The sequence below is a fragment of the Crinia signifera genome, chromosome 2 (assembly GCF_055691185.1).
Source record: "Crinia signifera chromosome 2, ASM5569118v1, whole genome shotgun sequence".
NCBI classification, from domain to species: domain Eukaryota; kingdom Metazoa; phylum Chordata; class Amphibia; order Anura; family Myobatrachidae; genus Crinia; species Crinia signifera.
This window is the reverse complement of record NC_139218.1, coordinates 353,620,816-353,634,144: the sequence shown is the minus strand read 5'-3', so window position 1 is coordinate 353,634,144 and position 13,329 is coordinate 353,620,816. Positions and strand designations below refer to the sequence as shown.

At 42.2% G+C, this 13,329-nt stretch overlaps 1 protein-coding gene across 8 annotated transcripts in view; it reads left to right on the top strand.

Annotated features, from left to right (window-relative positions):
- NBEA (neurobeachin) overlaps positions 1–13,329 on the top strand; it is a 564,577-nt gene that overhangs the window by 526,134 nt on the left and 25,114 nt on the right. For all 8 annotated transcript variants that reach the window (XM_083169798.1, XM_083169794.1, XM_083169792.1 and 5 more), the window contains 3 exons: positions 7,367–7,456; positions 10,174–10,366; positions 12,811–12,882. In XM_083169798.1, the coding sequence (XP_083025924.1) occupies positions 7,367–7,456; positions 10,174–10,366; positions 12,811–12,882 (355 nt within the window). The remainder of the gene's footprint in view (positions 1–7,366; positions 7,457–10,173; positions 10,367–12,810; positions 12,883–13,329) is intronic.

The following is a 13,329-nucleotide window of genomic DNA, read 5'->3' as shown; positions in this document are numbered from 1 at the left end:
TTACTACATATTATCTACATTACATCTGCATCATATACTTCTGTAATCTCACCTTAATATATAATACAACTTGTGTTGTATTGTATGTGTTAGTGGATACATCTAGAACCACAAAGGGCTGCGTATTATTATATGTCAGACCCGTGTTCGCTCAGGTCCATATTTGGCCCCGTCTCCAAAGCTGGGGGACTGCACATAGGTAGTAATTCGCATGTGCAGACCCCTGCAGCGAGGGCCTTCGGCAAAATTTTTATTCGCAAGGGTGCTCGCTGCCCGATTGACCAGGCCGGGGGCGTTCCAGGCTTGGCACCCTGCATTTTATGGGTGTGCCCACAAAGACGGGTTAGCGTACGCATAGAAATGCTGGGCGGGCCCCAGGGAACACAGGCGTTCCCCTACCTGCTCGGGGCGGACACATGATGTCACATGACGTAAGTGCCTGCCCCCAATTCGGACAACAACATGCTCCATAAAAGTAAGTCCTGGGCTATCTTTCTGCTGCAAACAGAGGAAAAGTCATTCGCTGGTGAGCAACTATATACATACACATATATACTAGTGAGCCCACTCAAAGCAAAATCTTCGAAAGCTAGTCTGCTACCTTCTGTGTTTGTGCATGTGTGAGAAAGAGGTGTAGGTTCACTCTCTGCCAGCAGATGTTTCAGAGACTCATGGACACTAGATATATACTGTATATAGATGATATACCTCTATTAGGTGAGGTACCGCCAGTGGCCATTAGAGACCACGCGACAGATCATTTTGCTTTTACTTTCTGTTCAGAAATAATTTGGTCTGTTTCAATCAATCAATAGTGAGCTGTGAAGACAGAGATTAGAGGTAGGCGCAGATATGGGCAGAAAGGGGTATTCAATCCAGGATTCTGACTGTCAGCAAAGCCCGACTGTCAGAATCCTGTCCGTTTTTGATAGCTTTCGATAGTAATTTGACTGCTGGTAATCTAAAGTACAGACAGTGGAGTGTCATGAAATCGGTGAAAACGGCCACGGATTGTCAGAAACCGGCCGTGAATTCAACAATCAGGGCCGTTTCCGACAAAACAGATCCGACTTTAAAAAAAGTCGTATCTGACCGCCTTCAATGCATTGAATAGACGAGTGCCGATATTTCCCCTGTCTGAAAATATCGGCACAGATTGAATACCCCCCCATAGCCGTCATTTTGGCTGGCTTTGACGTGTATGTGTATTATGTATACGTGTGTATGTACAGTATGTGTGTGTGTATGTATGTGTGTGTGTGTGTGTGTGTGTGTGTGTGTATATATATGTGTGTGTATGTATATATATATATATATATATATATATATATATATATACACACAGTATATATATATATATATATATACACACACACACTTATTTTAATCCTACACTACAGTGTATAAATGCTATACAGTAGTCCGAGCTTGGCTGCACATGCCCATTTCCGGTCTGCACCCCTATGTGCTGTAATTGACTTTCTGCTTTGGCCCCACGGACTGAACAATTCTATAATGAGCAATACAGTATGTACTGTACATGTGTTATTAGATTGACCGTAGTTTTTATTATGCAGTCAACCTTTCCTCTTGATTACCCCAGCTAATTGGGGTTCCGTTGTCATTTATATATTTGTCCAGCATCCAATTAAATAACTTTTATGCATCACATGGCTTGTCAGCAGTTATAGAACTAAAGTCCCACAATAGCTGGAGGGTGCATAAATTGCCAAACTCTGCTTTAGTGACAGCGCCCACACCGTGTTATGTTGTGTCATAGGTAGAAGGGTTAGAGTGTAAGCAGAGTGCAGAGAAATAAAGGTTAACAGTCGGGAAATTACACCTCTGGTCTATTTCTGAACACGTGTAATTATAGAGTTCATCTAACGATCACTGTGGTGGTAAACGTACGTCTGTCCTTGTTCTGTAAATAATAATATTCAGCCTTCTATATGTAATCTAGACACATTCTTCTGTCGGTGAGCTTCCAGTGCAGGTGTGTACATTAGTATTATGTGTAATGAAACATACACACCGAACCAGTGTCAGAATGTGAAGAGACGCTGGAGGGTATTGATTCATTCCTCGTTGACAGGTGAAATCAGGGCTGCACCACTAAGCACAGCAATTATAGCATTAAAATATCAGAAGGTCAGAGGAACAGATAATATTCTTCTCTGTGTCAGATTAAAAATTGACACTCTTTGACAGCATGGGATCTCTGGCTGGGAAAATTATGACAGCTTAACTCATATTGCAGTTGTAAAGCTGTAATTTATAATGAACTTTACAATGACTGTCTCTTCCTGTGGTGAAACATGACAGAACACCCTGGATACAAAGCCTGTATCTCTTTCTAATATGTAAACATCAATTATGTGGAGTATTAGATATTATTTGGGATTGTCTTTTCTACAAAAGGGACATCATAATCCTGTCACTCATCCTGTGCGCTTATCCATTGTATAATTGTAAAGAATGCAGTTAAAGCCCATTCGTCTGCACACTCGCTTCTACTGTTGTGTAACAGGTTTAAACGTAGAACAGTTCTCCCTGTAATGTTATGTGCCCAATGAGCTCCCGGGAATCAGAGCGACGGCACTTCTCCCAAATCCACCAAATAAACACAGGTAATAACCAGTTCATCAACAAAAACAACAACCCCTGTGTTGTATTGTACTGTATATAGAAAATGAGTGCAATGGCTCCGTACCACAATATAAAACAAATTAAGTTTTTCTGCATCATCTGAACCTTTGATTTTCCACAACCAGAATCAAACCCCCCCACACACAAAAAAAATACAGAAATATAAAAACATAGCTTAATACATGTGCTGAAATACAGAGACGTGCAAGAAATGCATGCATTTGATTAAAAATAATAAGAGCGCTTATCTTATATCCAAATTAGGCAATAAGGAGTCGACTTATTCAGGCACGAAACATCCGTCCAACGCGTTTCGTCAGAAACCACTATGTGGTGAATCCAGAGACTTCATCAGGAGCTATGTCTACTGTATATACATATTGGTTGTTTGTTTATGATGATATTATATCAGGTTTATTTAGCAATAATGCTAATATAAGATATCGGAACCATGTTCATATGGAGCTTTTCCCAGGTCAATGGGTTTTAAATCCCCCCATCTATCCTGGTACTTTAGTGGGTATTCCGTTAGTGGCTGTAGCAAATCATGTGGATTTTTTTTTTTATTAAATAATGAACTAAAAGGGTAAAACAGCAGTGGAATATTTTGTGGTGTTATACTTTTGTGAGGTGCCTTTCTTTGGTCCATAACATTTTCCTATATACGGGGAACCCAGTACCTGTGAAGAGCTGGGACCACTCCTGGCTGGTTGTGGATTGATAGATCTACAGTGTCTAGATAGGCTGTCATTAGGTAGACATGCAAAAGGTCGACAGGGTCAAAAGGTCGACAATCAAAAGGTCAACAACGTGGTCGCTCCCATGCTTCGGCTACACTATTATATTCTCCCTCTGTGCAGACATGGAATTATGAAAAAGTCCCCAAAATGTTTTAAAAATTGTGGAAAAATCATGCCAATCTTTTGACCCCGTCGACCTTTTCTTTGACTCTGTTGACCTTTTGAATGTCAAACTTTTTATTGTTGATCTTTTGTCCCTGTCGACCTATTTCATGTTGGCCTTTTGCTGTCGACCTACTGATTATCTGGACACTGTAGATCTATCAACCGGATACACTCCAGGCCACTCCAGGCCAGGGTCTGATACTGTTGCTCTGAGATGACAGACAGATACAGATGTAGCGCCTCTCCGCCAGCTCAGGGAATCAACAGATTACCTGAGCTGGCGGAGAGGCACTGCATCTGATGGGGACTTCTCACACGGCGGCGTGGAACAGATACTCTGCCCGTTTCCGCTTCAGGGAGACGGGCAAGGTTAGTGTGGGCAGCTAGGGGGGAAGCGACGGCAGGGTCTGTCAGAACGGGGCGCGCGAGCATCTCGTGCACGGTCGTCCCCTTCTGGCAGATGGTGAGCAGCGGCGATAGGATCGCTAGGTTCAGCTCTAAAGAGAGCTGCTCCATCTGTATCTGATCTCTACTGTTTGGAGTGCAGGGTACTTGTTTCCTAGCACGGCGCCACCGATTTTCATTGTATGCAATCGGGTCGCAAAAATCGGGTCGATCGCATGCAACCAAATGGCATGCGACGCGATCGACCCGATTTTTACATTGGAACCAATGTTAAATGGTCCTTGAGACCCGATTTTACATCGGCCCCAATGTTAAATGCCCCCCAGACCCCATTTCTCATTGTATGCCGCCCCCCCCCCCCCCCCCATTGTTAACGCCATGCCACGATCAACGTCAACCCGAAGCGTGGCGAGCCTGCGATGGTCGGCGGTACGCGTCTTCTGACCTTTTCATACCCTCACTATACACGTCGGCATGGAGTTGATTCTATATAGTGTGGCGAGCGTAGCGAGCCACCGAGCCCAAAGTGTGGCGAGCGCAGCGCATTACTTCAGACGTATTACGCGGGCCCTCGCGGGTCTCGCTGCGCTCACCACGCTTCGGGCTCGGTGGCTCGCTATGCTTGCCACACTATATAAAATCAATTCCACGCCGACGTGGATAGTGGGGGTATGAAAAGGTCGGAAGACGCGTACCGCCGCCCCTCGCGTCCTCACTGCGCTCGCCGCGCTTCGGGTTGACGTTGATTGTGGCCTTGCGTTAACAATGGGGGGGCATTTGACATAATTAACCATCAGGGTGAGTTTACAATTAAAAATCGGGTCTGGGGGCATTTAATATTGGGTCCAATGTAAAATCGGGTCTCAGGGACCATTTTTACATTGGGTCCAATGTAAAAATCGGGTCGGTCGCGTCGGTCGCATTGCATGCCATTATAATGGCATGCGATGCGACCGATTTTCAAAATGCGTTCAAAACGTCTTTAAAGCCCGAAAATCGGGTCGGTCGGGTCCCATCGCATACCTTAAGTTAAGGTATGCGATGGGACCCGACGGGCGCCATGCTAGGTAACAGGTACCGAGTGCAGTCATTAGAGGACCACAGTGTGAGTTGATTGTAAATTCTAAGACACTGCTGAATAGCACAAGGCGCTGGCAGTCCCAGCCAAGGAACCCTATGAAAGTAGTAATTTTAGAGAAGGGGATATTAATAAAATAATATAAAGTGCATACCCCCTCTGTCATGTGTGGAAAGCAGGTTGCTGCTGCACTCTGTTACATTATTCTCTTCTGGCTGAATTCTGCTGTAACGTCAAAAAAATTAATGGCAGCTTCAGGTCTAGTGAGGACAAAATTAAAGGCAGATAAGCGGCTTATTGCGCTAGGGGCCAGTTCTATTAAGCTGTCATTTCCAAGCCACTCAAGATTGTTAAAAATAAATACTCTTCTAAACAACCTCTAAAAATATTGATTAGCACAGGTCTAGCTCACAGAAACTCTTCCGCGGCTAGGCCCTTATTCAGATCTGATCGCAGTACAAATTTGTTCTCAAAATGGGCAGATATAACATGTGCGGAGAGAGTTAAATTTGGGTGGGGTGTATAAAAACTGAAATCTAAATTGCAGTGTAAAAATAATGCAGCCAGCCTGCACAGAAACAAAATAGTTCACACAAATCTAACTCTCTCTGCACATGTTACATCTGCCCCACCTGCAGTGCACATGGTTTTGCCCATTCTGAGAACAAATTTGTACTGCGATCAGATCTGAATAAGGGCCTCAGTCTCTAAGCCTGCTTGGTATTAGCCTGTGTCCGCTGTAGCTCACACAAATGATTCTGTGTATTCACTATTTAAAAAAGCTATTGGGACTGGTATTTCTATACTGGTATGCAGTCATTATGATGCATTTCATTTGTCCCTACACATATAGACTAATCATTCCTAATTATGATTTATTAATATGGGCTATATGTAAATGTGCTCTTACTCGCTTTGGGCTGAAGCTAGGTTATAGTATTATTGGGGTTCCACCAATTTTCCAGCATACAAGTGGGTGTCTCACATAATATATATTTAATATATTATATACACAAGCCTCCAGCACTCCAGACCCCTGTACACAAACTCGAATGAAGAAGCGGTACTCAGAGACTTTGGGATATTCAATCTCCGGCGAGCACCTCCCATCGGGGAGATGCCCGCCGGGCCCTATTCAATGCTGTCTTTCCCGACAGCATTGAGCAGGGTATCTCGGCAGAACGAGCCCGACATCACTAGCTGTCGGGCTCGTTCTGCCGGGAAGTGACGAGCTGCCGGCTACAGCTCGCCTCTTCCCGGCCGCAACTCGCGGCCACGCCCCCTTTTCGGTCCCCGGCAGGCGGGACATTGAATCCCGCCTGCGTGTTCTCGGTCGAGCTGACCAAGAACGGGACTGGGTCACGGCGGTCGAGCAAGCTCGACTGCCGTGACCCTGACATTGAATACCCCCCGTGATTAAAACGTGTTGTAAAACATCAACGTTTCTGGGGGAGAGTTTCCCCTTCATCAGGATCCTGATAAATGGGAAACTCTCCCCAAAACGTTGATGATGATTTACAACACATTTTTATCACTTTATAGTCTCTGAGTGCCGCCTCATCATTCGAGTTTATTTATTTATATATATATATATATATATATATATATATATATATATATATATATAGTATAACTAGCATCACAATTTATGCGTATGAGCAGCCATTTACCCTACCAGTATGTTTTTAACGTGTGGGAGGAAACGCACAAACTCCAACACTAATATGGCATCAACAATTTTTTTTTAAATAACATTTTCTAAAATAATATTGTGTTAATATTGCAAGATAAACTACATTTCTTTCATTCACCTGCATGAATTGATTTGTAGTATCCGATGTGTTTGCATTACTTTGTGCAATCTGTTTCCATGCATTTTGTTATTTTTTAACTGTTGATTTTTCTCATTCATCAAGATCCCAGAAGCGTACTTTATTAGAGACCCCCACACTTTCCTCCTTACTGGGGATTATATAAAGGTACCCGTACACAGAGAGTGGTGTGGACACATATTATTAACACGTACACGTGTGTAGCGTGAGAGTCTTGGAGATCTCTCCGGTCTTTAGCTGCATGTCACCACAGGTTAACAACCCAGATCCTATCGTAGAACGGTTACTTGGTTAAGTGAAGCATGCTTGAGAGAAAGCAAAGCTTGTCTACAAAAATACTAACACTTGGATGAGTCTGCAGCCCGGGAGAAGAGCACCGGTGAATTTTCTGGACTCCTTTCATGGCTGACTTGGGATGTGCTTGCATTGTCAAATAGTGTGTTGACCTATCTCTTTGATGCATATTGATTATGACAATCACTCCTCTCTCCCTGCAGGCCATGGAGGCACAGATACAGAATTTTGGACAGACGCCATCTCAGTTGCTTATTGAGCCACATCCGCCTCGAAGCTCAGCCATGCACCTGGTGAGATATAACGGCTTGTTGGGAAATGCAATTCTTCCTGAACACCGGGATTTGGTCTCTGTATGTATTGTGAAATATCACAGTGTAAATGCAGGAACTCTGCATAGAATCTCAAGTATGCCAGTAGTAATTTATCCTTTTTTCCCAATAAAAAAGCTTGTTTACATTTAGTATGTACATATACAGTATTTTTGTGTGCGTCTGTATATGGATGTGTATGTATGTGTATATATATATATATATATATATATATATATATGCGCGCGCGTCCAGACGGCGGCACTCACCCAAATAATTCTCTCAAAGTCAGTAATTCAACGTTTTGAACCTTTTATTAACGGTTCTTCATCAGGATGTACAAGCAACAATACACATAAAACAGTATTTATACATACCCAGGTGAAGTCCACACCAATAGTGTCAGGACGACTTGGTGCCACTGAGTGGGTCCCCACGCCTCTGTATGACGCACAACACCTGCTCATCAACACGTCAGCAGTGGAGCCGCATCAGCGTGCCCCAGCCCGCCCCCGTTTCCATGGTGATAAACCAAACACAATACCCGTCACCATGGAAATCCGTGCGGACAGCACTCTCCAATGTAATTGCATCCACCGGGGTGCCAAAAGCCAAAAAAGAATCCCAGAAATCCAGGTCCTTTTGTATCCAAACAGACAAAATGATGGGGCACTCACCGGATTTGCTTGCAGGAGAGATTTTTTTAATTATACAGTACCAGTCGTATAAACATTGTGTGACAGTGGGTACTGGTCATTACCCACTGTCACACAATGTGTATACGACTGGTATGTAATTAAAAAAATCGCTCCTGCAAGCAAATCCGGTGAGTGCCCCATCATTTTGTCTGTGTGTGTATGTATATATATATATATATATATACACCACCCAATAGTGATTTGGCGCCTATAACAATTTCAAATGGATTTTCTGTAATCTCCGACTCAATAAGGAAGAGGCTTTGTTCATCCACAATTTTTATTAAAAATGTTTTTTCGGATGTCAACAGTACATAGAAACCCAACGCGTTTCGTCAGAAATGACTTCATCAGGGGAATAATAACAGGTCTTCCATATAATGATGACCTTATTGTTATTTTTGTGCAGAATCCACCAGATAGGGAAATGTTCCCTTTAAATAAGGTATTAAAATGTAACAAGAAAAATTCCTTTTCTTTGGAGCAAGTCTATTTTTTCAGTTGGAATAAGACTCCATATTCTTTTAAAAAAAAATTCGCAAAGATTTGGATATCCTTCCAGAATCTACACAATTGTATAAAATCACCAATCAATTGTGTGGTGATGCCAATCCAGATATGTGGCTTCAGAAATGACAAGCCTTAAGCCTGGAGCTCTGTCTCCTGCAGTGCTAGATATCTGAATCCAGGAGATATCAGTATAAACCACACAATATTTGTGCCCATTATTTTATTTTTCTTAAATATAGGAAGAACTGTGGCAGCTTCCCAACTATTGAGAGGATAATATGTATTAGCTATAAAAATAGTAGAAAGACTTTGAACAATATAGAGTGACTTGAAATTGAAATAAGGCACAAATGGAAATCGATGTTGCATAATATGAATTAAAAAATGACATAGAAAAGAAGATAAATGACAAATCATGTAAAGACCAATGAACAGAAATATGGCAATTCTCATCAATGATATACAATTTAAAGCAGGCATGTCCAACGTTGGCCCTCCAGATGTTGTGAAACTACACATCCCAGCATGCTTTGCCACAGTTTTGCTAATAGAGAATGCTAAAACTATTGCAAAGCATGCAGGGATGTGTAGTTTCAAAACATCTGGAGGGCCAACGTTGGACATGCCTGATTTAAAGCAATGCCACTAATGCATGAGATAGAAGGCGGAATAGGACAGAATATAGACAAAAACAGTACAAAACTGAAGCGATACCTGAAAGAAACTTAGCAATCCATACACAATTAAATCCCATTGATCCCTAGAACTTAATTACTAGAAAAATAGTAACTACAATATAATGTCACTTTACGCTATTCGACATGTTTCTTCCAACATCACCTATTTCTAGACCACTCCCGGATGGAGCTACTGGCCCACTATTGTTTGAGTTGTGGCCATCAAGTCCATACAGGAGGTTGCTATTTTGGGTAGGTCTGTGTAATTATAGCTGCTGTGGTCCACTGGATATTAAAGGACCAAGCAATGGCTGCACATAGTGACTGCAGAAGACCAAGCAAGTGACTCTACTGCTGATACTTAGAACGATTGTTCTTTATGTCCCCATGTGAGTACGTTGGTCATGTGAAGAACTGAGGCAGTATTTTTAAACCCAGGCATGGCCAAACTGTGGCCCTCTAGCTGTTGTGAAACTACACATCCCAGCATGCCTTGCCATAGTTTAGCATTCCCTAATAGCAAAAGTGTGGCAAGGCATGATGAGACTTGTAGTTTCACAACAGCTGGAGGGCCATAGTTTTTCCATGCCTTCATTAAACCAAACCGATTGTGTGATTGCCTCAGTGATGTCACTGTGTACATTAATAAGCTGCATTCTCATGAATTATTGCGAATGAATTCCAAATTGTAATTCAATGAATTATTACACAATGCCTGTCTCAACAATATATAGAGTAATGTTACATTATACCCTGTTCTCCACTAGAGCTTTTCACTAACCCACATATCATTCCTCTCCTATCTATCCAACAGTGTTTCCTTCCGCAAAGTCCTCTTATGTTTAAAGATCAGATGCAGCAGGATGTAATAATGGTGCTGAAGTTCCCATCAAACTCACCGGTCACACATGTTGCAGCCAATACTCTCCCGCACCTAACTATCCCTGCAGTGGTGACTGTGACATGTAGCAGGCTGTTTGCAGTGAACAGGTGGCACAACACTGTGGGTATGTACTGGCGCTTTCCACTCTATGACAATTAGTTTCATCATATTGATTGCAAAAATGTCATATTTCATTTAGGATACAGGAAAACGTCTTGCAGACAGACAGACATATATACAGTATATAACAATTAATAATTACCAGGCACTTCTCCTCCCTTATCACTGCTTCATACATCTACCTCTGAATGTGGTCCTTATATCAATACAGGGATAGGTTTTTAAAATACTGGTAAATCCTAAAATGCAGGCTTCTGCCGGGGGTTGTATCATGTCCTCAATATAGTCCATGCAAAAATGCTCACTATGCTCTCTTCTCCCCCTAATTACACAGATGTGTAGGTTCTGCTGGCAACACCCCATCCGTTTCCAGCACAGTGCTGTTTCTCATCATTAGGACTAAAAGGGACTAAAGGACATCGCTATGTGTGCTGAGCAATCTAACCAGAGATGTGTGCTCAGCGATCTGTGCTAACTAGATCACTCAGCAGGGAAAGTAGTCCCGTGTCTAGGGCAGGAGGCTGCCAGGGACTGGTTAGCTCAGGCTAAAAAAACTGTGCTTTCACTGTCTATGTATTATTTATTATTGAATTGCAGTTTGTTATACAGTGCAGCATATTGTGTTGTGCTTTACAATTGGAAACAACGGTGCTAAAACAAACTGGGTAGTAACAGCCCGATATAGAACATCTGCTGTCTTGTTTGTCGTGATGCGTGATCTTACCTGTGAATTGGTTTTGTTGAATGGATGATATGCATTGGAGAGATGGTGTTTAACGTTTTCCCCTGTTTGCATGTAAACTTAAATAGGGTGTAGTACTATTAAATATATATATATTAGATGGGTTGGTTATTTTATCGATACAAACAGATGATTTTTTTTTAATAAAAGGTTTTTAAATGTTGGTAAATGTGTGTCTTATCCTTTTGGAGCACAATATCGATTTAGATCAATTTCTGATGATTGTGAATATTAAAAATCAATAAAAAAAATTGATCTTGCGTCAATAAACCCTCTACATCTCTCCATGCTACAAGCAGCGATCACCCAGAAATACAGGTCACCCTGGTATAAAGCCTCGCTTAGCATGCACTCTACACAATGCTGCTGCCTGTGGTTATCATTATTACTCTGTGAATTGTGTTTCCTTTGGGTCCGAGTTCTGTTTCTCCACAGAAAACCTGGCTCCGCAGCCCGTGCTCCCACAGTAGGAGTCTGGCAAATGGCTTCCCCTGAGATACACACACACACACAACCAGAGCGCAGCAACAACCTCTTGTCAGGGCGTCCCCTGGGTGCCAGGAAACAGCATGTTCTACACGCATTTCTCTAACCATGTCTAAACATATCCAAAATACGACCCTATCTCACACAAGACACTACTAAATCTCTTATCCATGCACTCATTATATCCCGCATTGATTATTGCAATAGTCTCCTAACTGGTCTTCCCAAGAACAGCCACTGCAATCCATTTTAAATGCTGCTACTAGGCTGATCTTCCTTGCAAGATGCTCATCATCTGCTGATCTGCTCTGCCAGTCCCTCCATTGGTTGCCTGTATCTTACCGTATTCAATATAAAACGCTTCTACTCGCATATAAAGCTATTAACCATACTGCACCAGCATATATCTCTTTACTTATCACACAATATCTCCCATCTCCGCCACTCCGCTCTGCACAAGATCTGCGTCTCTTCTGCACGGATCACTAGCTCCCATTCACTATTACAGGACTTTCATCGGGCTGCTCCCACCCTATGGAATGCCCTTCCATGCACAATAAGACTCTCCGCTAGCCTCCAAACTTTCAAGAGTTCCCTGAAAACTCACCTCTTCAGGCAAGCCTATCATATTTAAGTACTACACGCATAACCCTCTGAGGCATATATATATATATATATATATATATATGTATCTTCCCTTCTGGACCAGGGCAACCTGGTGGGACTGCTATGCTATTACTGGTGCCTGTCCTTGTGTTTCCCTCCTATATCCCTATAGATTGTAAGCTTGCAGCAGGGCTCTCCTACCTCCCAGTCTGTCTGTTGTTACCCAGTTTGTTTTATCTCTGTCTACAATTGTGAATCTGCTGCCCTATAGAAGAAACTGTAAATAAATAAACCATGTGAGTGTAGTGATAGGCAACCAAATGAGATCTGGGGATGTATCGGAAAGAAAAGCTAAATCTTGATGTGTTTTGAACCCACCCATATTTTCCCTCCATCACATGTACGTGCAGCACAATAAGTATATAGTATAATGGCCCTTGGGTTTGAGATTATTAGTTTGACAACTTATTAGCTGTTTACAATATGTATAAATAGTAATGTGCCACCACAAAGGGTGCAACATTTTATTCTGTGGGACCCAATGTAAGCACAGCAGCGTAATGTACATCATGCAGCCTATATCATGACGTTTGACCATCTCCACTTCCGTGCAGGTCTAAGAGGAGCGCCCGGGTACTCGCTGGACCAAGCCCACCATCTTCCTATTGAGATGGACTCATTAATTGGTATGTATGGAAAATTCGGTGTAGTCTGTAATAGTGATTGCATCACCTGGTGTGTGGCTTTGGGGAATGTCTGACGTTATTCAAAACTTTTTTATTCAATTTGCTTTTATTTACCTCACAAAGAAAATAGATTTGTTCTTAAGTCAGTGGTTCCTATGCAGGGGATAAGCTGCATTCTAGTATTACTTCAATGTAAAAAAAGGTTCTGTTCCTGTGTATAAGGGATGCGTGACCATTAGGGTAAAGTTATTTATTAGCATAGACTAGAGTGCAATGGAAATCATGAAGAAATGAAGAACACTTGCTTGGGGTTTACACCATAATACTTGAAAAACATATAACCATTGAAACGTCCCTTTATCATGTAATGGGCCAGATGCAGAGCTTCAAAAGTGATAAAAATTGAGAGTTCTAAACCACCAGCCAATCAGCTCCTGCCAGACACTT